Source organism: Varroa jacobsoni, unplaced genomic scaffold (genome assembly GCF_002532875.2).
Source record: "Varroa jacobsoni isolate VJ856 unplaced genomic scaffold, vjacob_1.0 scaffold_396, whole genome shotgun sequence".
Classification (NCBI taxonomy): Eukaryota; Metazoa; Arthropoda; class Arachnida; order Mesostigmata; family Varroidae; genus Varroa; species Varroa jacobsoni.
In genome coordinates, this window is record NW_019213298.1 from 1,303 (window position 1) to 28,052 (window position 26,750).

The 26,750-nt window shown below is 40.9% G+C and overlaps 1 protein-coding gene and 1 long non-coding RNA gene across 7 annotated transcripts in view; one reads left to right on the top strand and one right to left on the bottom strand.

Moving 5' to 3' along the window:
• The first annotated feature begins 1,073 nt into the window (after positions 1–1,073).
• On the top strand, positions 1,074–13,384 carry Ect3 (Ectoderm-expressed 3). Of its 2 annotated transcripts, none has more exons than XM_022832548.2 (2): positions 1,074–1,427; positions 2,362–13,384. In XM_022832548.2, exon 2 carries the CDS (start codon positions 2,371–2,373, stop codon positions 4,288–4,290), a length of 1,920 nt encoding a protein of 639 aa, XP_022688283.1. In that variant the 5' UTR covers positions 1,074–1,427; positions 2,362–2,370; the 3' UTR covers positions 4,291–13,384. The 2 variants fall into 2 exon arrangements, with proteins under 2 accessions (XP_022688283.1, XP_022688282.1); XM_022832547.2 differs by having other exon boundaries at positions 2,369–13,384.
• LOC111260077 (uncharacterized) overlaps positions 6,504–26,750 on the bottom strand; it is a 52,630-nt gene continuing 32,383 nt past the window's right edge. Inside the window, exons 4-8 of one of the 5 annotated variants that reach the window (XR_015310875.1) lie at positions 19,745–20,111; positions 19,382–19,419; positions 19,002–19,023; positions 12,907–13,277; positions 6,504–12,419 (exon numbers count right to left, since the gene is read on the bottom strand). This is a non-coding gene — a long non-coding RNA (uncharacterized LOC111260077). Of the gene's footprint in view, positions 13,278–19,001; positions 19,024–19,381; positions 19,420–19,744; positions 20,112–20,524; positions 20,744–26,750 lie in introns of all 5 variants that reach the window. The other 4 variants (XR_015310873.1, XR_015310872.1, XR_015310871.1 and 1 more) reach the window with 4 other exon arrangements.

The following is a 26,750-nucleotide window of genomic DNA, read 5'->3' on the forward strand; positions in this document are numbered from 1 at the left end:
ATTTGTAGATCGAAAGGTTGTAAGGTAAATTTCCAAAAAGTACCTCTTAGTTACGGGTTTTAATAGAAGCAGATTCTGCTATACCGTAATCTGTTTAGTGTACCTCAACATTATATATATTAGTTAATGTTTTTAATCTATTTCGTACTTAAAGGTTTGCGAATATCTTGGGACACACAAGTGTTCTGGTCAATCAACTTTTGAGATATGTGTGTGATTTGTTATCATCTTTAGAAAAATAAGTATTTAAGTTCTCGATACCCTCTGATTTGGGTTGATCTATGCTATGCAGATGTGATTGTTTTACTCATGCTTCGTTCATGTACAAACAACTCGTCGGGTCCAAATAGAGAAAGGTGACATGCTACTTGTTATTATTGGCTTAATAATATCACAAGCTCAAGGAAAATAGAGTTATGAAAACACTTTGCGTCCTGTGAATTACGCGAGTCTAGTTGAGTTTACAAAGTAGTTTGCTAGATGTCCTAAAGATGAAACCAGGGGGCAGCAGGCGATGTTCTGTCTATCACGATTCTCCTCGCGTCCGGAGCACCTACACTTAGTTTTCGAATCGTTAAAACAAAATAGGCCACGACATATATATTAATCGACTCGGGCCTCCTCATTCGTTGTTCCATAATCGTCGTCCGATCCTGATTCAGGGTTACAGAACACCAGGCACTAGTTCTATTTAAGTTCTGGTTTGATTTTTAAAATTATTGCCTTTATTAAAACATGTAGCAAGCGGTGTACTTCGTTCAGCTTTCGTTTTAAGCTTACTTTATTTGGTGTTCGGTCTTTTAGTTGCTTTGAGACGTTCGGCAACGAAGGCAGTGAAGCAACAAAGCATTAACAAGTGATTGATTGGTTGATTACTTCGGCTTCCGGGCTTACGGTGTTGTTCCAGGCCTCACCGCAGTCGGATTAAGCAGTGAACATTTTGCCGCCACTTGGCAATCTCGTAGTAACCGATGTACGTTTGTTTATTATGTCATTAGCTGAGGGTGACGGTGGTTTAAAGAGAGCTCCTAGAAACAGCAATAGAATCGACAACGGCGACTGAGGCGAGACCGGCGACAACAGCGGCAGGGGCAGCCCAGTTTGGTTACAATCTGTGTTTTGATCCGCATCCACTCGCATAAGAACTCAATCAGTTGGAAGCAATGGCGTAACCTAAACAGAGGCAGAGAGAGCTAGTAGGAGGCGCTGGAGGAAGTTTCACGTTGCCTGTTACATTTCGCCGACTGTAAACCGTTAGCTCGATAGGGCGAGTGACGCGATCCAAAGTACCAAACCTGTTCCAAGAAAACTTTCGATTCATTGTTAATATCAACAACTAAGTTCGGGGCTGCTGCTAAAAGAAACGCCACGACATTAGAAGTTAATTTGCGTTAACACACGCCTCCCCGTCTTGAAGCGGCGTACCGGTATGTGTTTTTACGTTTTACGGCTTCGCCTTTATAAATTCGTATGCATACGTTTGTGCTGCGCACTCTTAATAGGCATCATTATAATACTTAATGGTGTTAAAATTTGTTCGATGGTTTTACTTTAAAGTCTTTCGAGTGCGTGAATCTTATATATATATAGGTAGTAGTAGCAGGAAATGCTGTGTTAAAGTGCACTGGGCCACGGTTGCGTCACTAGGCAGGGTATGAACCCTTTTGTACCTGGTGGGTAGCTATGGCAGTCTAGATAACTGCACGCCAATATTTGCGTTTCTATCGATGGCGGTTATCAATCGACGTCGTACTATAGAGTATAGACCCCATGATTTTAATCTTGTATTTTTGGAGATATCAATGATTTTTAGGTTTGTTAAATTTGCTTCTTATGGCGTACGGCACCATTTTAAATTATGTGATCACGTATTCTGATCATACTGTTGCATTGGTAATTGTTAGTGCAGAGACTGTATTACATATTCTACTGCTGGCCTAGTGCTGGTTACGGATATAACCCCATCGTGTTTTCACGTGCATTTGCATAAAAGCTTACGGATCCGTTGAAAGCCACATGCGAAACATTCAAAATGACTCGTAGAAGGAAACTAGACGCGGCAGCTCCCAAGTGGAGTATCTAAGCTCCTGCTCATAATTGAGACCGTTATGATAATATTTGTGTATTTATTAAAATCTCTGTCCGAAATTATTACTGCTTATTAATAGATTTGTTTATTTTTTAGGAACTAACTGATTGCCTGTTGACCGGCATCTAGTCAGATGCGGTAAAACTATATATTTATATTTTGTATCAGGATTGCAACTAGCGATACCGAACTTCTCCGTAACAATTGTATAAGTGACACATTAGAATATCGTATTTTTTAGATGGTAATCTATTTATTGTTACTATTTTGAGACCGCAGAGATGGCTTTCGGAAGGTCACCATTGCTGTTGCTGTCGGCCGTTGCTGTGGTCTTTGGCGTTCGAGAATTCAAGATCGATTTTGAAAATGACCGTTTTGTCAAGGACGGCAAGCCGTTCCAGATCATTTCTGGGAGCATTCATTACTATAATGTGCCCTATCAATACTGGGAAGATCGCTTGCGGTCAATGAGAGATTGCGGAATTAACACTTTACAGACCTATCTCGAATGGCGAACTCTTGAACCGCACGAAGGCGTATTTGACTTCACCGGACAAAACGATATTGTCCAATATATAAAAACTGCTCAGAACCAAGATCTTCTTGTCAATCTCAGACTAGGACCGTATATCGACTCCGAGCGCGAGATGGGCGGGCTTCCTTGGTGGCTCATGCAAGTCAATCCTGCGATGAAGCTAAGAACCAACGACACAGGCTTCGTGAGCTACGTTGCTCGCTACTGGAGGAAGGTGTTCAGGCTCATCAAGCCTTTACTTTACACCAACGGAGGACCGATTATCCTCGTACAAATCGAAAATGAATACGGTAGCTATTCAGCATGCGATTTCGTATATACGTCCTATCTTCGCGAGCTAGCGATCGAGAATCTTGGTGAGGATGTTGTCTACTACACCACCGATGGAAATGGTGACGGTTTTTTGAAGTGCGGCAAAAACGCTGGAGTTTACATAACGATCGATTTCGGCTCAAGGGAAAGTGTCGACAGCGCGTTCGCTGCGCAACGTCGCCATCAACGGCACGGTCCACTGGTCAACTCCGAGTACTACACAGGATGGTTCAATGTATGGGGAATTCAACATCATAAGGTTCCCACGGATGCCGTCTGTCATGCCCTCGATGAGATGTTAAGTAGGAACGCGTCTGTAAACCTCTATATGTTTCATGGCGGCACCCATTTCGGCTTCGATAATGGCGCCCAACTAAGCGGAGATACATTTCAACTTTGTATCACCTCGTACGATTATGATGCACCGCTGGACGAGGCTGGAGACCCTACTGATAAATATTTCGCTATCAAGGAAATCATCAGGAAGTACGCTCCCGTGCCAGCCAACAATCCTTCACCAAAGCCGAAGCTATCGCTAGGAAATGTGCCACTAAACAAAACCGCTGGTTTCATGGGACTTTTGGGTGCTCTCAGGATGCTTAATTCGTTAATGCCAAGCAAAAACCCCATGAGTTTCGAGGAGCTCAACCATCCGTATGGGCTTGTTGCGTACGAAACGACCATTCCATTTCAGCCCGCGAATCCTGCTGTTCTCAAGGTACAAGCTATCCGAGATCGTGGCTACGTTTTTGTGGACCATCAATATCAAGGCATGCTTTCTAGAGAAGTTCTTATCAATCAAGTTGCTATACGAGCAAGAAAAGGCTCGACCTTGACGATCTTAGTGGAGAACCAGGGTCGTGTTTGCTACGGCGATGGCATAAAAGACATAAAGGGTATCATAGGCGAAGTAAATCTTGGAAGTAAGACATTGACGCGATGGTTTCACTACCTTATCCCCGATAAGGCGGAAGGGGACGAGGGTTACGATATGTTAACGCCATTTATAAATGACTTCCGTCGCCAGCATGCCGATTACTCAGATCTACGTGACACGGAGGGCTTTGGTGTATACCAAGGAACGCTGACGCTAAATGAGAACGACACCCCGATTCTGTTGGATACATTCGTCCGCCTTGACGGTTGGGTTAAGGGCTTCATCGTTGTCAACGGTATCAACCTTGGCAGATATTGGCCAGCGCAGGGTCCTCAAGTGACCCTCTATGTTCCTGGCGTATATCTCAAATATGGTGCTAATAGGATCACCATTGTTGAGCTTGAGGGGGCTCCTGCTAGTCAGAGCATTACGTTCGTAGATACCCCTGTCATTGATGGATCGGTACCAACGATGTAGTAGAAAGACACACGTCTTCACAACTGATCATCATGCTTGAAACGGTGCATGCAAAAACTGCGCTACTCTGTATTAATGCATTTCCCCAAATGCCTAGGCGTCTAAATGGGGGGCTGAAATAACAACCGTTTAATGTCTGGCATGAAATTTAAGCTATTTATTAGGTAATTTTTAAAAAAAATGCTATGTCTGGAAGGTAAATTGGAAGGCCAATGGCGTGTATATATGCGTCCGACTCGAGAGTTGAGGAATAGCTTTGTATTTGTATGCTGTTTGTGTTCGTTCAATGGTACAATTGTTCTTTTTTTTACGCAAGACGTTGCTTAGTTACAGCAGTGATAACTAACATTCAATGACGTCACTGCTGAAACAAAGCACGAGTGATTTAAATCACTGCAAGTAAATTTCCCACATACTACGGTATGTTGTTGTATTCAGCATAGATTGTATGCCGGTAACACGCCATACACGTTTGGCTTAATCAGGGGAATTTCTTCAGTCCATTTTGCCGTAAACTTCAATTTTGATGAACGAAAAAAAGACGTTATCAGCGGATCACTTCACAATAACCTTAGATTTTCCTAACATACATATGGAAGCAGAGTATTTCCTCAAAGAACTATTACCACAACAAGAATCAAATGTTTAGAAGAACCTAATTTGTCTACTGCACCAACTGCAGATCGAATTAGTGTAATTACTGAGACAGGTGTAGCAAATCAATTACACTGATCAATAGGAACGGGCCGCTTCGAGTTAGCAATGGAAACAAAGTCATAAACATCGGACCTAATATTTTTTTCTTAGTTATTTTATTTCAATTTAAGATAAAACATGCAGAGGCATAGTAAGGGTAACATGATGTAGACCTTTGTGCGATCAAGATACTGGGCCGGAGCTTCAGTTCCTATCAAAATTTGTCCTTCGATTGATTGAGCTGAAGCACCGCCGTTAGTAACACAATAACAATCAACGTAACCTTCAATTTCCCTCAGTTTTGGAAGAACCACTTGGTAGATTCGCTCGGATATGATTAATTGATTATACTGAACATGTTTCTCTGTATCAGTAGATTTTCAAGGAGCCACGTTAAACATTTAAGCTGGTTTTGATTTCGCGTGATTTTAATTTTGTCGACCATAACCACACAGCATGCGAACGGCAGACCGACCTATGGGCCAAGCACATCAGTAAGGCCTTGAAGGTAGTTTTTGATGGCTTTACCCCTAGAGGAATGCTGCTCGCACTGTAACTCGCAAGTAAATTATCCCGTTTCTGCCGCTTACCTAGCGAGCCGAAACGTTTTGCAAGCAAAGTTACAACGTGGCTGACCGCTGAGTACGTTGAAGGTATCCTCGGACTGTGAATAAAGTTCGAAAAGATGCGAAGCGTCTTATAAATGACCTTTTGACCTACAGTCGTCTGTTTTTAGTGGAAAAGTCTCGACTCTCATCTGTGTTAAACTCTTGTCCTCATTTAAGCTTCGCATACAGCGGCTCCACCTCGATCAAGGACCCGAAAGATGCACAAAGTCAGGCAGGAATCAATTCCGCATGATAAATTCTACATAAAAAAAAGAAAGGAAAAATTTTATTTTTCGTAGAATAAAGCTAGCTTTATAATGTAGTCATATTTTGACTGTCATAGCTGGAGATATTTAAACATGCATCGTTTCTGGTCCCGCCGTTAGCGGCTATCAGATGTCTATACTACTATTTCGTGCCTGCAGTATTTCGAACTCAAGCTGCATTCTGATCTTTGAGTCTGTTGTATGTATCAGGTCGTCTCCGTCACGTATATTAATATGCACAGTATCGCTACCATGAATTACCAGTAATTAGAAAAAATTACTTTGTCTCTCTTCGAGAGGTGGGGTATGCGTCGACATTCGTACACCTTGTTCGGTAGGAAATCATTTACTCTCCCAACTAAACGAGCAATAGTGATGTTGCGTTGTCCTTAGCAAACCATATCTATATCAAGACTCCAAGATGAAAAGTAAACGTAAAGAGGCGAAACCTCCATGCGCGTATTTAGGCTGCAACATGATGTCTGTAAAAAATAAACTATCGACAGTGCTTAGTTTGCTTGCGGTGCCTTAGCAACAAATTCTCCTAATTCAGTGGAATACAGATCGTTCTTATTAGCAACGAACAATAACGCGACCTTACGAGCACGTGCATGAAGAATCAGAGAAAAAAAAAAAAAGCTGATAGGAAAAATATCCTAAAAACGACGATTTAAATCATCGGTTTATTCCTTTTCGTATATGCCGAAATGTTTGTGAAAATCAATATTGCTGACAAAGTTTTTAGGCGACGTATTATGTACGGTCAGGCGTTCCATCATGAAATCTTCAGAGTGTCTCACTGTTTCACGCCGAGCATCTGTGCTTGGGCTACATGGAAAGCTCTTAGTCAGTCATTTTACAGTGTACCGCTGGACTGTTTCGACCCATTTTACAATCTTAGCGAGTACAGAGAACGTCATGAGTTGTTATTTTTCGACGAAAATTCCGTTGCACCTTTTGAAGCATCATATAAAAATTTCATTTTCATTATTTCTTTCTCGCTTCGTACTCGCGATAGCAGCTCGTCTACGAAGCATTTGTTGGCAATTTACGTCTTGTCATTGCACTTATTCTTGACGACAATCTAATGATACGTGCTTGGATCCAAATCCACACTTGTTAATTTCCTTTCGTGGCAAAGCTAGCCTGTGCACGTAAACCTAAAATAACAAAAAATTAAAAATTAATTAATAAATCCATCCACAACGGAAGAACCTATCGTTGTACGTACGAATAACAACAATATAAATACTTGCGCCAGCCCAAGAAGTCGTCTTGACGGTATTTGTTTTTGCTGTTTTATAAATTAATACACATAATTTAAAGAATGGACAACGACCGAATCGAGGTACGATATAGAGGGAATAAAAACGTCGCATCGAAGCTCCATGTTGAAAGTTCCGTGCTCCGCTTCATTTCATGTAACAGTAACCATACAGATGAAACGACACTGCTAGTTAGCTTAATGAAGCCCCGTGGGCGAAATGTCTACGAACGAATCATTCTCTTAATTAAAATAGTGTACCAGTATTAGTATCTAAATGATGTCTGATTTACGTGACAGTTGAAGACGGCTGTGGATCAAACTGGAGCTGTAATATCACCGTTCTTTGTCACGGTTTGTTCTGATCCGCATTGGCGTTCATCTCATTTCTGGGGGGTCGTTCTTTCCGCTTTCTCTAAGTGCCCAGGACGCTACGCAACATCCTTTATATTCGTCGAATTCGTATGTCCTTGGATGTCCGTGTTTACTGTATTTTGTATTTCAACTTCAATTTGTTCGAGAAGGAGCTGGTCTCTCGAAAATCTACTTAATTAAATAGAATTATTGATTCATTCGCCATTACATTACCAACGACATTAACAAAGTACCAAAACCGTTACATTTACTAGTTACACAACAAAACATATTCTAGATAATACTGCATAAAAGCTTTCACATCAGAGGAGTTGTGCAATATATTTACGTGTTAATGTTTGCGTTCGACCTTCGTATGACGATAAAAAAAAGTCGCCGCATGGTGCTACATAAGAAGGGCGACGATACGTGCCCAAATGATTCTGTATTTCAGCAAAGCTGAAGCGTATAGCCTGGCGATGTTTCATACAAGGAAAAAGAGACCCAAATCTTTAATAGCGAAAATTACGTAACGCGCCAGTTAGCGGCGTATGTTAATAGGTAAGTAATATCTGAATCTGCTAAGCGCATGGGCTGGTGACAAGTTATGAATGCTAGTCAGCGAAGTTGCATGTATCAACTATAGAACATTTAATAGTAATAATAACACTAGATAGTTTGCCTGAACGCCGAAAAATCAGTTGTGCTGCGTACCAACAGCAAACGGGCTCTTCGAACGAGAAAAACCCTGCTTGGCTAAAGACGAATTGATCACAACAGGAGTGACCTTCATTAAGCGCTCCAATCAGACTCGTTCTAGGTACTTCAAATGGAGAGTTGGCCCAGCCATCCACGCCAGTCCGCCTAGGTATGTGTCTAGGCATAAGAACAGGCCGCACAAAAAATGCTTTCTATGTAAAACTAAGTGACTAAGTATTCCTAGTGTTTTTGTTAGTAGAACCCATTTAATCGGCCGTGTATGCCACACTACCCTCAATCGCCCTAACATCCCCGGATGGATCATTATTGAATAACATGAGATCGTGAATATTCAAGACATGAACACATTGGAACATGCTTTGAACCAAAATGAACGGGGCGGCTGCCCATCATGTGGCCTTTATCATAAAGCACTCGAAGATATGGCGAGGCCCGTGGTCGCTTATGAGTTCGGGCCAAGACGCGCTGGTTCATCAAATCATCAGGACATTCATTACATGCCCTCTGAAGCCGGCTGAAAAGTCAGCGGCACTGATGGCTTGGTCGTGCTGCGCCGTTCGTGGTTCTTCGTCTGACAAGTCGATTGGATCTTCCTTTTCGAGCTTCTGGAATAGGACACGTATAAACTGCCCCCACCGTCCACCGGCCGTCTGCTAGGCCCAGCTAATTATGGCTCGTCTTGCGGAGCTGTTGTTAGCGTTACTGTCGTTTTCGTTGTTGGTATTGATAATGAAGTAAAGACGAAGAACTAAGAGTAGTTAAGGCAGCCATTCATTCATTCACTTCTAAAAAATTATCAAGTCTAGACGCCCATTACTAATAACAAAAAAAAGTTGCGCTATGGCAGTGTCATCGCTTTTTGCCAAAAAAAAATTTAACTTAGAACGTGAGATTCTGTTGATGATTCATTACCAGCGCTATTATGCAGTTGCCAACTTAAGATAGAAATTGATTAGTTAATGCGGAACGTTCAGGATCCAGGAATCCAGAGGGAATACTAAAGATTAAGCTGCAATTGCTTCCATATCCGCACGCTACACGATGCTAGACGATGGGTACTCGTTTGAATCTCAGTTGTACTGTTTTAATTTGAAATAACTTAATAATCCAATAATTTTTGTGCTATAAAGTAAAAAAGAAACTACGGGCCGAGTTTCTCTGTGGAAGCGCATGACCTCTAAATAAAAGTAGAGGGCAAATATTAAATTATAAAGTTACATGTTTATAAGGGTCTCTTTAGAAGAAAAAGGCTTTTCACATTCCGTACCTAATATTTACAAATAGATAATGGCATTTTTTCAAAATATTTATAGAAGATTAACACATTTCAGTTAGATTAGCGTCTCATCGATATTGCAATGAAACCGACCAAGACAACTGGCCTTACTTTGCTATGCCATGCATATTCTGTCGTTTAGTAATTTTACAATTGGACATAACCGGAGAAATAGGCAAATCGTGTTAGGCTTAGCTCGTACAAAAACATTAAAAAGTTTCAACTCTGTGTAAGACCTCATTCCCACAAGCAGATATAATTTACGAAGTCAGAAACACATAGTTTTGCTTTCTTTTACGGTATTCTCTTAGTGCTATTATTGCTATACACGTAACAAGCTTGATATCGTTATCTATAATACCTCTACCCAGTAAATCTATTGATGCTTATGTACGTATCTTAGAGAATAGGGCACTTTAATTTGGATAAGTGTTAGCAGGCTGTTCACCGTACCGGGTATAGGTTCATTCGCTGCGTTTGGAAAAAGTCAGTTTTTTTCTACAGCGAAATTCAGCGAAAACCAGCTATTGTTCAATGTGTTTCTGTAGTACAAACCTTTATTGAGATTAAGAATTTTCGTTTTTGCTTGAAATCGACGGTCGACATTATTGTCAGTTCTTATGCGGCTTCAAAAAAGGTTGAGGAAGATTTCTGGGAAAAACCGGAACGTTTTCTATAGGGTTATAGGGCTATAAATTAAGGTCTTAGGGTTTCATCAAAACTGATCTTTTACATAGGAATTAACATACATCTAAGCAGCAAAGTATCAGTTGCCATATTGAATGGTCCAGAGAGGCTTCAACGATTAGCCTTCTTCGGGCTCTCTGCATTTCTTTGCACCTTTCGTATTTATTAACCGTTCTAAGCCTTGCATCTTTGGCCTGCTATCGACCGAAAATTTTATTCCGCTGGATTTTTTTTTGTATGTAGTCTATTTGAGTGAATACTTTAATGAGTTTACACCTACCGATATCTCTCTTATCATAATTGCTTTGATGGAAAGTTATTGATTTGTCCCTGCAGCGAGTAGTGGTACCAAAAGCTGCAAAATTATTATTTGTCATTATCTAATGCCTATTGAAATTTAGTAGTATGTCGCTCAGCGGGTTAGGTTGGAGGATCGGGTCGAACCATCGAACGGGAGCAGGATAACGCTTTTACGCCACGAACGATAACTGACAAACTCGCAGCCTGTGCATATTGCAATGGCTATAATTTTTGCTACTCTTCTATTCGTTGAATCCGCTCCTATTCGCACAAACCTCGTGTCTGGTCGAAGAGCAAGAGGTAGAGAGACGCGGGTAGAGTTGGATGTGTGCGCAACAGATTAACGAGCTAACGTTTTGGTCGAGGCCGATAGGGGCACGAAGCAGCCTTTGTGTTAGCTGGTTTTCAGCTCGCTTATCCTGATGCCTGCCGCCTGCAGGTCGAATTGTTTACCCATTCACATCTCCGAACTTGCTGGTACCCTTCATCCATTTCGTCCTCATGCCCTGCACACCGCTGCTAAGAAAATACGTTTGCTAGCACAGTAGACCGTGTGTTGAATGAGTTCGCGTGAGTGCACGCGTTTGTCCGGTGTAACGACTTATGCCTTTACTCCTTTAGCGACGGGCGAGAGGTTTCTGTTTTCAAATGGCATAGTCAGCTGTTAGTCATATATGCTTATTCACCTCTAAGGTGCCAAACGTTGACTAGAACATAGTCGAAGACTTCAACACAGGCCGAGGAAGGTGGGCCCAAGCCGACCGACCCAGCAACCGCACGAGTGGGCAAGCCCCCTCGACGTTGTGTTACAAAATTCTGCCCGAGGGTAAATCCACATTAGAGTAATGGTGAGCGGGAACTGTAGAGGGTAGGAGGATCTTCGCCACGAAATTGGACAAAATTGATTAGCTCAACGAGGAGCATCGCAACAAGGGCAACAACAACAACAACAATGACGAAAGAGGATCATGGTAGTTCAAGACGGACCAATGTAAAAACAGCGCAAATCGATTTCTGGCGACGCTTCGGTAAAATTTTGGATCAGCCTTGTATACTACTTCGCTACACACTAAAAACACCGTCGTAGTTCCATGGAACAAACTTTTGGTCCTTGGCCGACCGGCTAAACTGGAATGCATTGCAGATTCCAGCTCTGGGATCCCTTAAATATTACGATAGAAGCCATGAGGTGTAATTTCCAGGCCAACCAGTTGTCTGGAATGAGAACATTTTAACGTCTGATTAACTATATTAATAAAGCCTGTATCTGTTAACATCTGTCGAGAATATCTAGCGGTCTTATGCGTGATGCGTAGATTTTGTGCAAATCTGGATTTATCGAATGGAAATGATATGTCTCTTTGACAACACTAACATTTTCCAAATAGAATCATTATTACTATACCATCATTTGTTGTCTAGTCACTTTATTATTTAATAATATTCTTCCGTTCTGCTTCCACTAATGCTGTCCTACTGTCGAGTTAGTTAATTTTCTTCTTTCTAACTTCTATGAGTCTGGAATGAAATAAACATCTCTAACGTTTATCCTTTCCGACACTATGTTCGTGGTGTGATTTTTATTTTTCTTATATAACTTACTAAAACTTTGATCATTCTATTGTTTTGGAAAATCCGCGAGAAATAGCGAGAAATGTCTTTCTAAGAGAAAACATTTCTCGCTATTGCGATATACCGTCCTCACAACCTTAAGAAATTCGGAAAGGATCAAAAAGCAGATATTTTTGCTTTTCTGTAATAGGACACAACTGGCACAAGTAATTATTGTTGTTATATTTTCTCATAATTTGAATTTCTCATAACTCAAAGCTCACAAAAGGCTAGCTGCATAAACTGTGATTTTCTTCAGTAATGAACAATAAAGTCCTCTATTAGTTAAGGAAAAAACAAATAGTTATTGTGATCAAGTTTGTAATTGAACGCGACACCTGCAGGACCTGTAAGTAAACAAATGGCACATCTTTTTAAAAAGGTGTTTTTGTTGTTTTTAAAACGGTTCGTTATTTGGATTTAGGTAGTCATCATTAGTATTTAATAAAGCGATCGTTTCAGGCTTGCTATTTTATATCCCTATGTATTTTAAATCAAATATTTACTACAAGCTTACACTGAGAGGCTAGCGTTTTTCAAAGCGATTCAGTTAGGAAAAGGTTAAATTAAATTGCTATGGTAGATCTCCCCAAGGATACGAGCAGACCTGTCTTGTTTCTACCAAATAGTACTATGCACCTATTATATTCGTTTTCCATCTGACGAAAATAAGTGATAAAGTGATGCCAACGTTTACCGCCTCATTTGAAGCTACCGATGATATTAGTCATCCAGAATATCATTTGCATTATTACGATTCAGTTATATCGCAATTTACTCCATCAGCAACGTAATGAAAAAGAAGTGGAACTTTACTAACGAGCTGACACTTACACGAAAACTTAAGCAGAGCTAATGTCTGCCCTGTTTACATTCAAGACGGCTTATGCCATGGGTTACAAAATTGTTAAGTTCGACTATGCTTTACATTGAATTTGAAGGCTCCGCAGTGAAGTACGCCCACGTCCGTATAGCTCATGCGTAAAAGCGTGCTCTCGCAGATGTATGTGTAGCGGCCACGTAACAAGCTAAATGCTGGTAAAGTATGTCACGGCCACATATCACCAAGATGAACTCGGCCAAGATTACAAACGCAGGACATGTACGACATGGGCCTCCTACGCCGAACGAAGAAGAGGAACACGATTACGTACATATACGCAGGTAGATAAACACACCATAAAGCTACATTCGTGCCTATGTCCCTGCAAAGGAATAATAATAACACTGTCACACCAAATAATATTTTTGTCAGTTTGTTTTTTGCCCATCTAGTTAAATAAAATTTATATACTATCGTTGTGAATCTATATATTATCGTCGCTTCAAGAATTAACAAGTAGAGAATCGTTGGCATGGACAATTTATGATGGGCTGAGAGAACGCAATGCTTCAGATACAGATCGGATTAAAGGAATGCTCGTTCAATCGATAGACTTTGAAATTATAGCAACTTTAAGGATAACATTCTGTCTTAGTCTAGTTTGCTTGGCGTGTCGATTCAAACGTCCACACCTAATACTTCAAGTGGTTCTAATATCTGAGATAAACGTCTGATATTTTTTTTTATTTATCAGATGCATGCGTGTATATTTTTTCCTAAATGTGTGTTTAGTGTTAGCGCATAAACTCGTTGACAAGCTGCTAGTGAAATGAATTTTACTGTTCCGCCTTGCCTGCCAGTCCAAGAACCACTAAACGTACAGGGGGTCATGTCCGCCCCTGACCTCAGGGGTTCCTGCAACCATCAAGCGGGCACATCTAGTGAGGTGGACATAACAGCATGCTATTAGACACTGTGAAGAGAGAAGGCAACTAGGAGTATTAAATAGATTAGCATGCTTTTCTATCTTTTCAGGGTCTGTTCGGTCAATCCTTGGTCTATATAGTATAAAACAAAATAGCACTCATTGGCTTCTTTAAGGACTAAGTTGTTCGGTGAATGGGTGAGCTCGAACTCTGTGAGTTGTAGCTACAGAGACCGGGCCCCCATTTGTATTCTCATCGCCTAATTCCTATGCCGCCACTGGTATGGTCTTCGTAGTTAGTACCGCCGGTTCGTCAACGCGATGGCTTCGAAGGCTAAGCGTCTGACTGAAGACGCTGCTTTCAGTTCCGCCAAAGACACAACGTTTGCAAAAAGAAGTTATTTATTATTACGGTTCCTTTAACATAGAGTGTCCACAAGGGGACCGTGCTGCTTAAAAGCAAGGATCTAGGTAAGGAGGATAACTTTCATTGCAACTCCAAGCAGCTGTTTCAGTCATATGAGCAGCGAATGCTGAGAATCAGGTTTGATAACAGACAATCTAATTTAACTAGAACTCGTTTGGATTTTACGGTTAGGTCGATTCGGCACTCTAAACGCTTTCCGGCGCTATGTTACAGAACTTAATGAATGCCGGTATAGGAACAGAAAGCGGCCTAAGCTACACAATAGAACGTTAAAGTTTCACAAAGAACTTGAATATTTTACGATTTCACGAGCAGATGAATCGTGAATCAGAAATGCAAAATTTGCGTAAATAGTCAGCACGGCTTTCTCTCAAGGCAAAACGATAGCACCAGTCATGAAAACGATATAAAAAAAAGTAATACTTTGTAATAACGAAAACCTTTTGAGTGTTTTCTTACAATCCTAACTTTATAATGCTATACAGAAATTGTACAATATCAGCAATCCAATAAAATATTCAAATGCTAAAACAAGACCATCACGAACATAAAGAAAAAAAGGAGAAAAACAGAATAATTATAGCATTCTCATTGCTCATTCAAGTAGACTGGAGGGCATTTTCTACACTTTTTTATGGTATTTTTATAGTATAGGTCACCGAACAGATAATAATTACGTCTAGGATAATACAAAATAGTTGTCACCTTATGACCGACTTCAATATCTCTAGTCGTAATTTTGGTCCTCTATTGGTGACAACGAATTCAGATTAATGCAACCTGCGACGTATCATTTGCAGGTCTCGTTTGAAAGTGAATTTGGGATGTGGGGCACGGTACTCCGGCAGTCAAAACTCCCGCGCCATGCCCAATAAAGTCCCATTTCAGCTTTCAAAGCGAGCAAGATTTTGTCCGAAAGTACTATTAACCATTCACATGTTACCTTGTATCCATATTCCAGCAATTAACGTTCGTGACTTGGAGAAAACGTACGACGACGTAAACTTGGCGACGAACCTCAAGTGCAATTTCATAGGGCAAAGATGTATTTCTCGCTATTTTAATAGTAATGACCAAATGCAAGCTGCAACAATAGAATTGGTAGTGATATCGATCGATTTATTTACGCTTTTATCGAACAAATCGAGCGCAGAATGACTCATCTCCATATCGAACAGAGAAAAATCACAAGGAACAACTCGCGAAAGTTCCATCACCTATTTTTATCACAAATTTATCGAATACTAAGTGTTTGTTGGCCTTGGAACATCCAAGCTGGGCCTGTCGCGTGCCAGAATTAGCGATGCACTTGTCCAGGGGGTCACAATGAAAAATAACATTTGATTTGTTTCTGACAATACTCGGTTAAATAAAGTACGACCTGCTGATTGCCCCTTGAAAAGGGGCGTACTCTACCCTTGACGTTCACTTATTCAATTAATGCTTTCGAAATTCAGCTTGGAACATGTGGCCAAGCGTTTACCTCATACGCATGGCAAAAACAAGGTAGACATGTATTTTTTCGGATGGAAAAAATGTGGGCACAGGTTTAATTCTACTAATGCAGCAGGATCATTCTGTCATTCCTTTGCTCTGGTTGACATTAGCAAAAACATACAGCTGGCTAGTGATATGCGCTTTTGGCCTTTTAGATCAACAGGAGAACGTGGCTTGAAGAGACCGCACACAAGTCACCCCGGAACTTTTCGCATCCACTTACAGAGCACAACGACGCGCTGCGTTTTTCAAAAGCAGCGAGGCGGTCGGTTCTTTATTATTGGAGTGGCAGGCTGAACGAATGTTAACTGGAAACAGCCTCGGATGTAACGTTGGAAGCCTTATCAGAAACTCAACTAGAAAAGAAGGCGAACCACCTTCCAGTACCCGGCCAAAGGGCCGCTTTGTAACTAAAAGCAATCTAGCTTCTAGCTATATATATAATATAGCTAGAAGCTAGATTGCTATTTGCTAACAATTCCTTTAGTTACTTATATAAGACTAAATAGCGAAATGTATAAACTGCCAGACGCTAGAGAAGCCTTTACTTGATCGCTGGCTTTATTCAGAACGCTTGATGATCATTAGCTAGACGAAACGTCAAGTTTCTGTTTGGGTACGATGTTGAGAACTCAGTTTTGCATCAGCTGCCGTTAGCGTTTTCACACAAATGTCGGCAGAACAACGTATTTTCGTATGCTAAAATGATAGCGCAGACAATTTCAAGATCCCTGTGCATAACAAACAAACTCGAACATCATATGTCTACCTCGTATCGTCTCGCATGGTCGACAAGCTAAAGTAATGACTTTCTAGTAAATGTTACGGGTATCCAATTGGTAGATTTTTAAAGCTTGAATCTGTCGTTTGACGGGGAAGCGTAGCAAGTGCCCATCTAAGGGTGCTTACTGATATAGTCCAGCCTGACTGACAAACTCTATGTCGGCAAATCGCACGGTATTGTTATAGCCGACTTCATTGAACACACATAAAAACAAAACCCAATGACAGCTGTACTGAATTGAAAAGCTAATTTTTTTTCTAAGGATAATTTAATATTAGTGTCTAATAGTCTATAGCGCGTATGGATGATTTGTTTGTAAAATGCCTTCCGCAATCTACAGACCTCTAGCCTCAACTGTTCAGGCATCGACAGTTCTAATAGCACAACAACGGCGCATAAATATGGTGCACAATGCTTCTACACAAAAACATGTACACCGGGTAAAAAGACGATGGCCGAAAGCTTACGAAAGTCGTCGAGTGACGGTCGAGATTACTCTGAGAAGCAAATCCTTCGGAGCCGTATAGATGGATCAAATGAAATACCAAAAACTGCAGTAGACGCTTATATCCTCGATTTCGTCTCCCTGGAGCAATTATTAGCCGAACATATCTAATAGACCATAAGTCACACTCAAAAATTTCTACGTTCACACAGTTATTTTTTGCTTCAACCGACTTCCAGGTGTTAATCCAACAAAAACGAGGTGTATGTAAATGAAGTTGCAGTGCATAGTACTAGCAAGCCCGTTTAAACTTGAGTCTATAATTAGTAATTATTAACCAATAAGATCACGATTTACTTGGACACACATTACAATATACATAATGTTCAATATAGCACAGAGCTTTTAGTTTCAGAAAGTGTGCACGATGCACACATTCAATTATAGTGCTATTTCAAAGGTGTACTAAATACGTTGAACCCACTGACAGATCGAAATTCGACGGTGTCCACTTTTCGTGGCTTTGCTAAAGGCTAACGCAGGTTTCGAAAAACGATGCCTAGTTTTAATGCGTATGTACATACGCATGTATGGGAATATATGAACATATATATATACGACAGAATCTATTCGATCCGAACGCTTTGCGCCGGTAGCGGCCTGCACGGATGCTCGCTAGATGAGCCTCTACGGGAAACATCAAGCTCTGCAAACCGCTGGGATCTCTGCCATTACAGTCACTGGCTGACACTTTTCTAGCTGACGCATCTTTCCAATCTCCTACGATCTATGCTGCTCTCCCCAGGCCATTGGCCACTGAGAAGAAAATCCCTTGTGTGGCTCGTCTGATCACGAATACTTCCCAACGGATTCGCTCATGTTCTCTCCATCCGAAAAGTGCCGTTCGGGACTGCCTGGACGGCGAAATCGATATCAGCAGCAGCAGTCCGCGGCACGGCTTGCCGTCTGAACATTCTTACGTTGCAGGAGCGGAAGCAGCCGAGGCACTCGCCTGCCATTCTCCAGCTTGGAAAATAGAGGTCCGCGAAGAGGGGTCAGCCAATTTATGTTCCCTTATCAGACTCGTGCCGGTCGTGGACGTCATTTCGAACAATCGAATAAAATGGAATCATTCGTCCGCTTCGCTACTATTGCTAACACCACCAGTGCGACAACCATCCTATTCCCCTTCTCCCTTTCTGACTCTTCCTGCTCGCCGCTTTTGCCCACCAGAGCCGTCGCCGCCGCCGCCGCCGCCGCCGCCACTGTTCCAACTATTCAACGGCTTTTGTGCCTTAGCGCTTGTCCAGACGCTCCAAATAGACGCAGACCTGTGACAGGCGTAGTAGTAGCGAAAGCGGCAGTAACAACGAAAAGGCTAGCAGCTGCTTTTACCCTATACCAGCGCGGAACAGCGCGCTATATAGTGTATAAAAAAGGGCGCACTTTGCATACATATAACTGTGCCACAGCAGACAGATGACGAATGAGTTGTTTTTTAACGATAACTCAACGTCTTTTTTCATTCCCCTTAGAGTAGGACATAACACAGAATGCGTATCTATTGATTCGTCTAATGGATTACATTGTAAAGCGTAGTAAGCTAGCGCAAAAGTGGACATGCCTTAACTCGCTGGCTTTTTATTTTGCTAGGAGGTTGTTACGGTTCAAGGCTATAGAAGTTCCATGCGGTCACAGTAGAGAATCCAGACGTACTGTATAAAAATAGATACCTTATCCATTAAGACGATTTTGCCTCGAGGACATCACTCGTTGGCGAAATGTTTCTTCGAATTAGGTAACAAATCCTTACGCTATTCCTTATGTTAACTAACGTAACAGAGAACATTTCTGTAATTTACTGCCCAGTATGGGGCGGTTCTGCTTTTGAGAAAAAAAGGAGAGAGAAGGAGAATCTGTTCGAGCTAGACGTAATGTAACTTTGGAACGACTCTCTGATATACACCGTCTTTAATATAATCACATCTAATATTGCGCCTCCACAATCCAGACATTCAGTGTACTTACTCGGGCTATGCAGTCCTTATATCTGAAAACAGAATGTGAAGCTTTTGTCTATAGACTTTATTACGATAGGCTTAATAAACATCAACAGACAAATGAGAGCAGAATTCTAGCGGTAAGTAGTTACATGCAGTGCTGAAACTTTGTTGACTTTCGATAGCTTAAAAGTCGTACCTCGTACGCTCCAAACCGTTCTAAACCCATGTGTTCGCTTACAATCGGATACCTATGTATCCGATTGTAAGCGAAGAGGCTTAGAGGATTCGGCCTTGTCTATTTGATAGAAACCAGGCTGCTTCACAATAACAAACTTCCCTCTATAGCATTTTATGGTTACGGCAGTTTGAAAAATATGGAACTTTTTTTATAAGAAATATGCATACCTTCGACTTGTTTCCGGATCGATGTTAGCCCGTATCGCCTGCAATTAGTAACGTATTGGCCATTATACACTTATGACGTGTTTGCATTGAAATGTTTAATGATGATCATCATACTAGTAAGTGACTGATTTTGACTTAGGCCTTTTTGCTAACAAAAACTAGCTTTCACAAAATAAAGCGTTGCAGACAATAACTCTAAGTCGTAATGCGCGTTTGCCTGAGGCTTTCTCCGGCCATTCTATTGCGGAGGCCGCAAAAACACATCCTGTCTAACGTGTACGTAGAGTTGTAAATATTGGTTTTTGGTGGTGGTAAACGGGTTTTAACATAATTTTTGCTCGGATTTTTAAGTGATAACCTTACCATGATCGTTACAGCTTGTTGTGGATGCCGCGATGTTATTGCGGAAGGCCAAATCAACGACAGATGAAAATAGTAAACCCACAAACGCCGATGCAGGAGACGAGAAGAGTCTTTTAGGTCTATTGCGATAAGATCTCGTGATGACCCGTCTTTCTCGCTAATGGTAAATATGGTGCATAGCGCACATGGGAACGTATCTCATCACGGTTTGCATACGTTGACGCTGGACAGTAGGTGTTGTTTTTGTCGACCTTTGTTAGTTCAGCGCAATCGAGGTTGTCGTGCACCTAGTTTTAGGTCACCGGTCAGATCTTTGTGCCTTTGGCTCATGGTCGGTGGTTTCTCTTCTAGATAATACGGATCGAAGCTTAATAGTAAAGAACAAAAAAAAAAAAACCGAGAATAATTATGCACTGCGCTAGAAAGTAGTATAATGTTAAGTAATTTGTTTGCCAAATAGTTCCATTTTGTCAAAGCTTCAATTTGCATTTACCCCGAAAGGGTGCTAGTTATGATTAAAAACAAGTGCTATTTACTTTACACACTGTTGATCGTTGTGTTAATAAACGGACTATTTTTGCTTTCATTTTAGTCAATTCGTCAAGGAGCAGGCGGATTATAGGTAATTTGCACACCTTAAATCAAACTCTAGCTGTTCGCACAATGTTGTTTTTTTTCGTACCAAACTATCTAGATATCCTCTTTGATTCTATAGATATATCCAATACTATGCTATAGACATACACTATCCTGATATACGCTTTAGTCTTCTGTATTAACCTGTTTCCCTTTTCTCCTTTCTGCTTTTTTCTCTTATTCGACTAGATTTTTCCACGATGCAAATGTGTCTGAAACGTGTCTGATTCTCTGGGCGTCCACCTTATCGGTAAACGCGCGTCGACATCGGCATAATACTGCTACACATTCGTTCGCTGTATTTTCAAGTAGAACATCATCATAAGCGGCCTTCAGCATCGTTTTGCTCTCATCGTTCTGTCGCTTAGCGGAAGAAAGAACAAAACAGAACAACGGTGAACGAATATTGAGGTGTGAGAAATCTGCATGGCCTGAAGGTTTGGCCTACGTTCTAAACGAAAGAGAAAACCTCGAATGAAACTTTCGGCTGCACTCATCCATGTACTATTCAGCTTCTCGCTATCTTCTCTTCTCTCCGTTGATGTATATTCGTTTGCTGGCAACAGCCTGGTATAGTTTCTATAAAGAAAGGGGGGCGGAAAGTAACCGTGGTAGCCCCATCAGCAGCAGGAGAAGAAACATCAGTTTGTCGCATCTGGCAAATTTATACTTTCAACGATAACGCCCAACATTGGCTAGCAGCTATACGCATGAGGCTGCTGGATAGCAGCGAACCAGCATGCCATAGAGAAGCTATGGATATAAGCAAATGCAAACGGAGCGTATTTCCATTTTCTCAGCAACTGGGCCAGTTTACGTTGCCTCACCACTGCTCCTGCTATGACAATAACAATGGCGCTACAATGACGGGTGGGTGCTGGACACAGGTATGGGAGCTCGTATGGGAACAACAGAATGACATTCCTATCACTCTGGGGGGGAAAAAAAATCGGACCAGTAAATTCAGACGGCGTCGACGCACAGACCGTTAGCCAGATGACGTGTGATTCCTTAAAATTGTGTGGGCTCCGTTTGCAACGTAAATGATAAGGAAATGCAGGGCAGAACAAACGAAATGTTTCGATTCTAGCGAAGACACACGGTTCGAGGTTAAATATACACGCTCAGTCTGAGTGCGTGTCATCTCTACTCCTACATACGTTTCAATTAAAGCATTGCGCAGAAATATCAGGCGGCTGTAGTGGTGAAAGTTGTAGGTCTATTCTATCGACGACGCTGACAATACCACTTATTTTTTCGCCTCGGCTCTTCGCTCATGGCTTACCTTATGGTACTCGAGTCGAGGAAAAAGGATACATTAAGCACTGACCCGATATCCTCACGGTGAAATTTATTACCGCAAATATATATATATATATATACACGTTATTTTCAGGTATAACGTTCCGTCGTCAGCGCATATATACTTTACGTGTTTTGAAAGTACACACAAAAAGATGCTTTGCGTATACAGTATATTTATTTAAAATTTCTACACACCCGCCATTAATTTGAATTTTAGTTACCTGAGCCAGTGAGCCGTCAAATTGTGACCTGACGGATTTTACCGTGATCTCTTGTTGTAAGGGATAGTCTGATCTGAAGTTTAATGATGAGCTTGCATCTTTGCAGGCAAAAATTATTGATACCGCATGTGGAACGGAAACTTTTTTTGAACGCAGCTTACCTGTCTAAGCTGCTCTGTCATATACATAGGTCATCATTGTTCGCCTTGACTAGAACGCTTGAACGTCTTTGTGATAAACCTCTGGCCAAAATGATGCATCTCTAAGGAAACACAGAAGGCACAGTAATTATCGTAATACAATTTTTGTGTTTCAATTATATTGCATGTTTTTATATACTTACTTTCCTTCCTATAGCGTATTATAGACGTTGAAGGGGCTCCAGCAAGTAATTACTATCGAGCCACATGTCGTGCACTGGGATCTGAGAAACCGATCTGTCACTTGGTAATGGGGAAAAAATCGCGGTGCGTTTCTTCTAGAATCTATCCACGCGGAAAATCTCGGCTAATAAGTACGCCACGACAACTGAGACTCGTAACCTCGCAGGTGATGGCGTCGAATACACTAGATAAAAATTTTAAAAATCTTATTTTTCTATGCTCGAATCATAGTCGGATCCGAAAATATTGCCCGCTGATAAATTTAAAAAAGTCGCTCCGGCTACTTCCGCGCCATTGAATATATTCTTGATGACGTTCAGTCATCCAATCACTGTGGGATCCAATTTTGCTATATACTCTCTTCGCGCCATAGCAATGATTGATATTTTTTAGCGTTGGAATTTATATGTTGGTTGTTAATATCAATCAAGCCGAGTGGCGTAAAAGTTGGCGGGGGCAGTTGTCTGCTTTTGACAGTCGTTGTTTACTCATGATATGCAACCTAGCAGAACAATGCAATGACTTAAAGTCACTGTTTCAGCAATCGTTGCTAAAAGACCTTCTCAGAAATCTACGGAATGATTTTGTCCAGCTGCAACTATTGGTTGGTAGACAGGATCACATTTCCAAAATGTAAATATTGTTCAACTCCACAGTTATATACTTAAATTGTTTATATAGTGTGCTACAATATAATTCGATAGGGGGCGCTCGAATAGCTAAAACGGGAACCGCATCGTTTTAAGGCACAGGAGGCACACAAATCCGGCTTTTCTTAATACGGCTGTGAAAGTTTCGGTTCGATGTGCCAGTCGTTCGATCTATTCAATCCGTCCGTCCGAGTTGCTTGTACCATGTGGGTTTGGAGCTTATGGCGAGCTTCATAACAACATCAGATCAAATTAACGATATAATCCAGCTACTATAATAAGCTATAACCTTCGAACCACCATGTACCTACCTATTACACCGTGCAGGATAGAAGAGGCTACAAAAATAAGATATTTAACTAAAATATCCTAGGCAAAGTCAGCACTAAGCAAATAACTAGAATATATATATATATATATATATATATATATATATATATATATATATGATAGATAAAAAAAAATATATAAGAAGAAATCTGTACTTCGACATGACTCGACTTTCGAAGAAATCAAATTACTGCCGACATTACTTTTCCTACCCTAAAAACATTTTTCCAGTTGTTGGACAAATGGTCCGCAATAAAGCAAAAGAAGAGCTAAAACAATCATCGAATATTCAAAAGCCACAAGAGATATCCGACGGAGCAACCAGCAAAGATAGCAATAAACTAGCGCAAAAGGACGATAAGCCCTTGTTCTGTTACACCTGGTGTCTAAGCTATTTTGGACGGGCATTGCTGGACCTAAACTTACAAAGCAGCATAATAATCATTTGGCAACACTAACGTTTAGATCAAAGATGGCCGCATGTCCATAGTTAGCATAGCCACGCACTCATAGAGATGTGCAGAAGTCACTCCTTGCTTCAGCAGGAGTAATTCATTGAAGGCTCACGGCGCCGTTCGGGCAAAACCATACTATAAACACAAACTGTCTCAACAGTAAATGATTTTTCTATCGCTCAAAAAATAGACGCTTAGGAAAAAAACAACCCGTTATTATCATTTGGTACAAAAATAAAAACTCGTTTTCTGCCTATGAATCAGATGTACTCGCTCATCGTTCTAATCCGAAAATACTTCTTCGGAACTGTTGGTCGCACTAGTATTGACTGCCTCGAGTAGCGTAATACCCGCGGCCCGGAAACTACGTAACGAAAGTAGTGGACTCTGGCTACATGGTAATCGCGTCACGCAAAAAGCAATCCAGTTTCGCAAAAACGGATAATGAGCGACTTCCGGACATATTTGGCCCAGCCAAACCCAACATCGATAAATGAACATGAATCACCCAAAACAGCATCGATGGAAGCAGCAATCGGAATCATTAGCGCACTTGCGATACTCACGGGACCCCACACTCTAGAATCACTACCCTTGTTAGAGAGGCGCGCGTCGAATGTACTATATTCTTATTTTTTGGGTGCCAAGATATATATTTTTAGGACCGCAAAGTTCATCTGATCTATCTGGGAAAGGCTATTTTTTTGTTGAACATAAGCCCGTTGCGTGTGTTTTACTGTGTGTCGTGCTACATCAAAAATTCTATGCGATCGCTGTTCGTTAAGCGAGTGTTTCAAATTTGTCTTTCTTATTCGGTGCTTTTGTGCGTTATCGATACCGTCCGTAACGCTCAATATACAAAGCCGATACACAGGTTCAAAGGGTGTTATTTTGTCTGTACCTGTTTAGGATGTATATTGACCATGTGTACCTGTACATGATATTTTATATTTAGAACATCCACACATATATGTATGTAAGTCACCACAAGGAGTGCAAGAAAGGCGTGATTTTGTCAAAAAAAGAATCAGAAGGCTGATGATGGAATTACATGAAACAGCCGGTACAAGTTTCAGGAAATGCACGAGATAAACAGGACGTACATTGAGTACACAGTGTTATTGAGATCTACTAGATTACCCTAAATGGATCTAATTTTACTTTTTAGGTTGGCATCTTTGTTTATAATGTTTGCGGGATGTTAGGTCATCGGTACGGCGACATCAACAAAGAACATCTCGCTATACGGTAAAGAATAAAAAGACGAATAGCTCTATCAGCCATAGCAGGAATTACTATACTACAAATAAAACGTTCGGTAGCTTTTCGCAGACGGTAGGTAATAGTATTTGCCACCGAGAGCAAAGAACCTCGCCGACATTTTTCTCAATAGTATCACCACTCTGTTGACTTGAACTCATAGGTGAAATAGGAAATGCCAAACTAGCGAGCCAGATTTAATTGCGGACCATAAAAAAAAACGCTTGCCCCTAGGACTGAGCAGATTCACCTTTGATGGTCGATAGCACAATCAGCTGGATAATCCAGAAACAAGTACTTAGCTGAGACGCCTCAATGCGTCATCTTACTTGCTTGATAGCTAAAAAAAAAACCAACGTTACGTATATATAGATTCCTACAGTAACAATAACATATTTCGTTTGGTTTATCATATGGCGACTGGGCATCATGTCTGTCCAATACAAACAATTTAGTAAAGCATTACTTTACAAACTCATGTGTTACTGTGAACGAATTCACTACTAACGCCTCTCATGTATAAAACGTAAAGTCTTGTTATTTATATACTTCAACATAAAAATCACTACTAGGACACATCATTAAATTTCTAGTATCTGCATTGGGACTATTATTCTTTGCAGTTGCGTAGGGCTTTGTCTGACATCAATTCAGAAAGCCCAAACAGTGTACCTAGTAGAAATGCCACGGCGAGCATCAGTCATTATGGCTTTCTATAGATTTACGAAGAGTTGAAGCACGAAAATATCACTACGTTGCTTCGTATTATCAGAAACCTGTCAGTAATGTAAGTGGTCTTGATAAAGAGTTGTTAGTAAGTCATTTAGCTGAGTCTAGCACACATGTCTACGTGTTTAAAATATTTGCGTACCCCAAATTTAAATTAAAAAAAGGGCCAGATTGCCAGGCAGCGGTAATCACCATGCGACCGTAGCATTAGGGCAATCTGGCCTCACAACCTGCCCTGTTGATTTGTTAAAATGAGCCAGATAATACTGTTTAGTATATACGAATATCAGCTAGCAACTAGCTTGTTCACTCATTATATATAATCTATCATCGTGAAGCGGGTAATGCTGACCGGCTGGGTGGGTCTGACATCTCGAAAAAAAAAGAAAACACATACGTTGGTTAAGGTTTGACCGCCGTTGAATGCGGTTTACGTTTAAACATATAATCTACCAAAATAAAAGTTCTCCTTTGCAAATTTAAACATCAGAATACGATGTGTTGTCGTTTACATATTTGTTTATGCAGATGTAGAATCTAGGCTTAATACATTTCATGGTTTCATAAATTCATTGTATCTGCCTGAAAAACATATACATATATATATATATATGCTTGGTCTTTAGTGTTTCTTTCTTAGCTAATAGTAATGATATAAATGTTTTGTCATTCGAACAAGACATCTTTAATGTAGGTCCTGTTTAATTTGCCGGCCTTCTTAGGGGCTTACCGGGTTTCTTGGGGTGCTAGTGGTAGTAGTTATTGCGCGTTTTATGCCCATCGGCCTCATTAAATACAACTATAGGGGGCCGCAGCAAAGGCGTAGAGAACCATTACTGGCTTAATAACAGATCTGCTACTATCCCGAGTAACGTTGTAAATATTCACTGTTGTTTATATTGCTGGTGTTGGGCTTAGCTGACCCGAATGGCGAGGTACATTCATTCGTTGCACTCACCTTGCTATAAACGAGGCAGCAGACCCTCAACAGTTCAGCATAATCAGTGTACCTGGACAATAATCGGCATTTCTATATA

Excerpts from the sequence above, each read along its gene's own strand:
- Ect3 (XM_022832548.2), top strand. The coding sequence starts at position 2,371 with ATGGCTTTCGGAAGGTCACCATTGCTGTTGCTGTCGGCCGTTGCTGTG.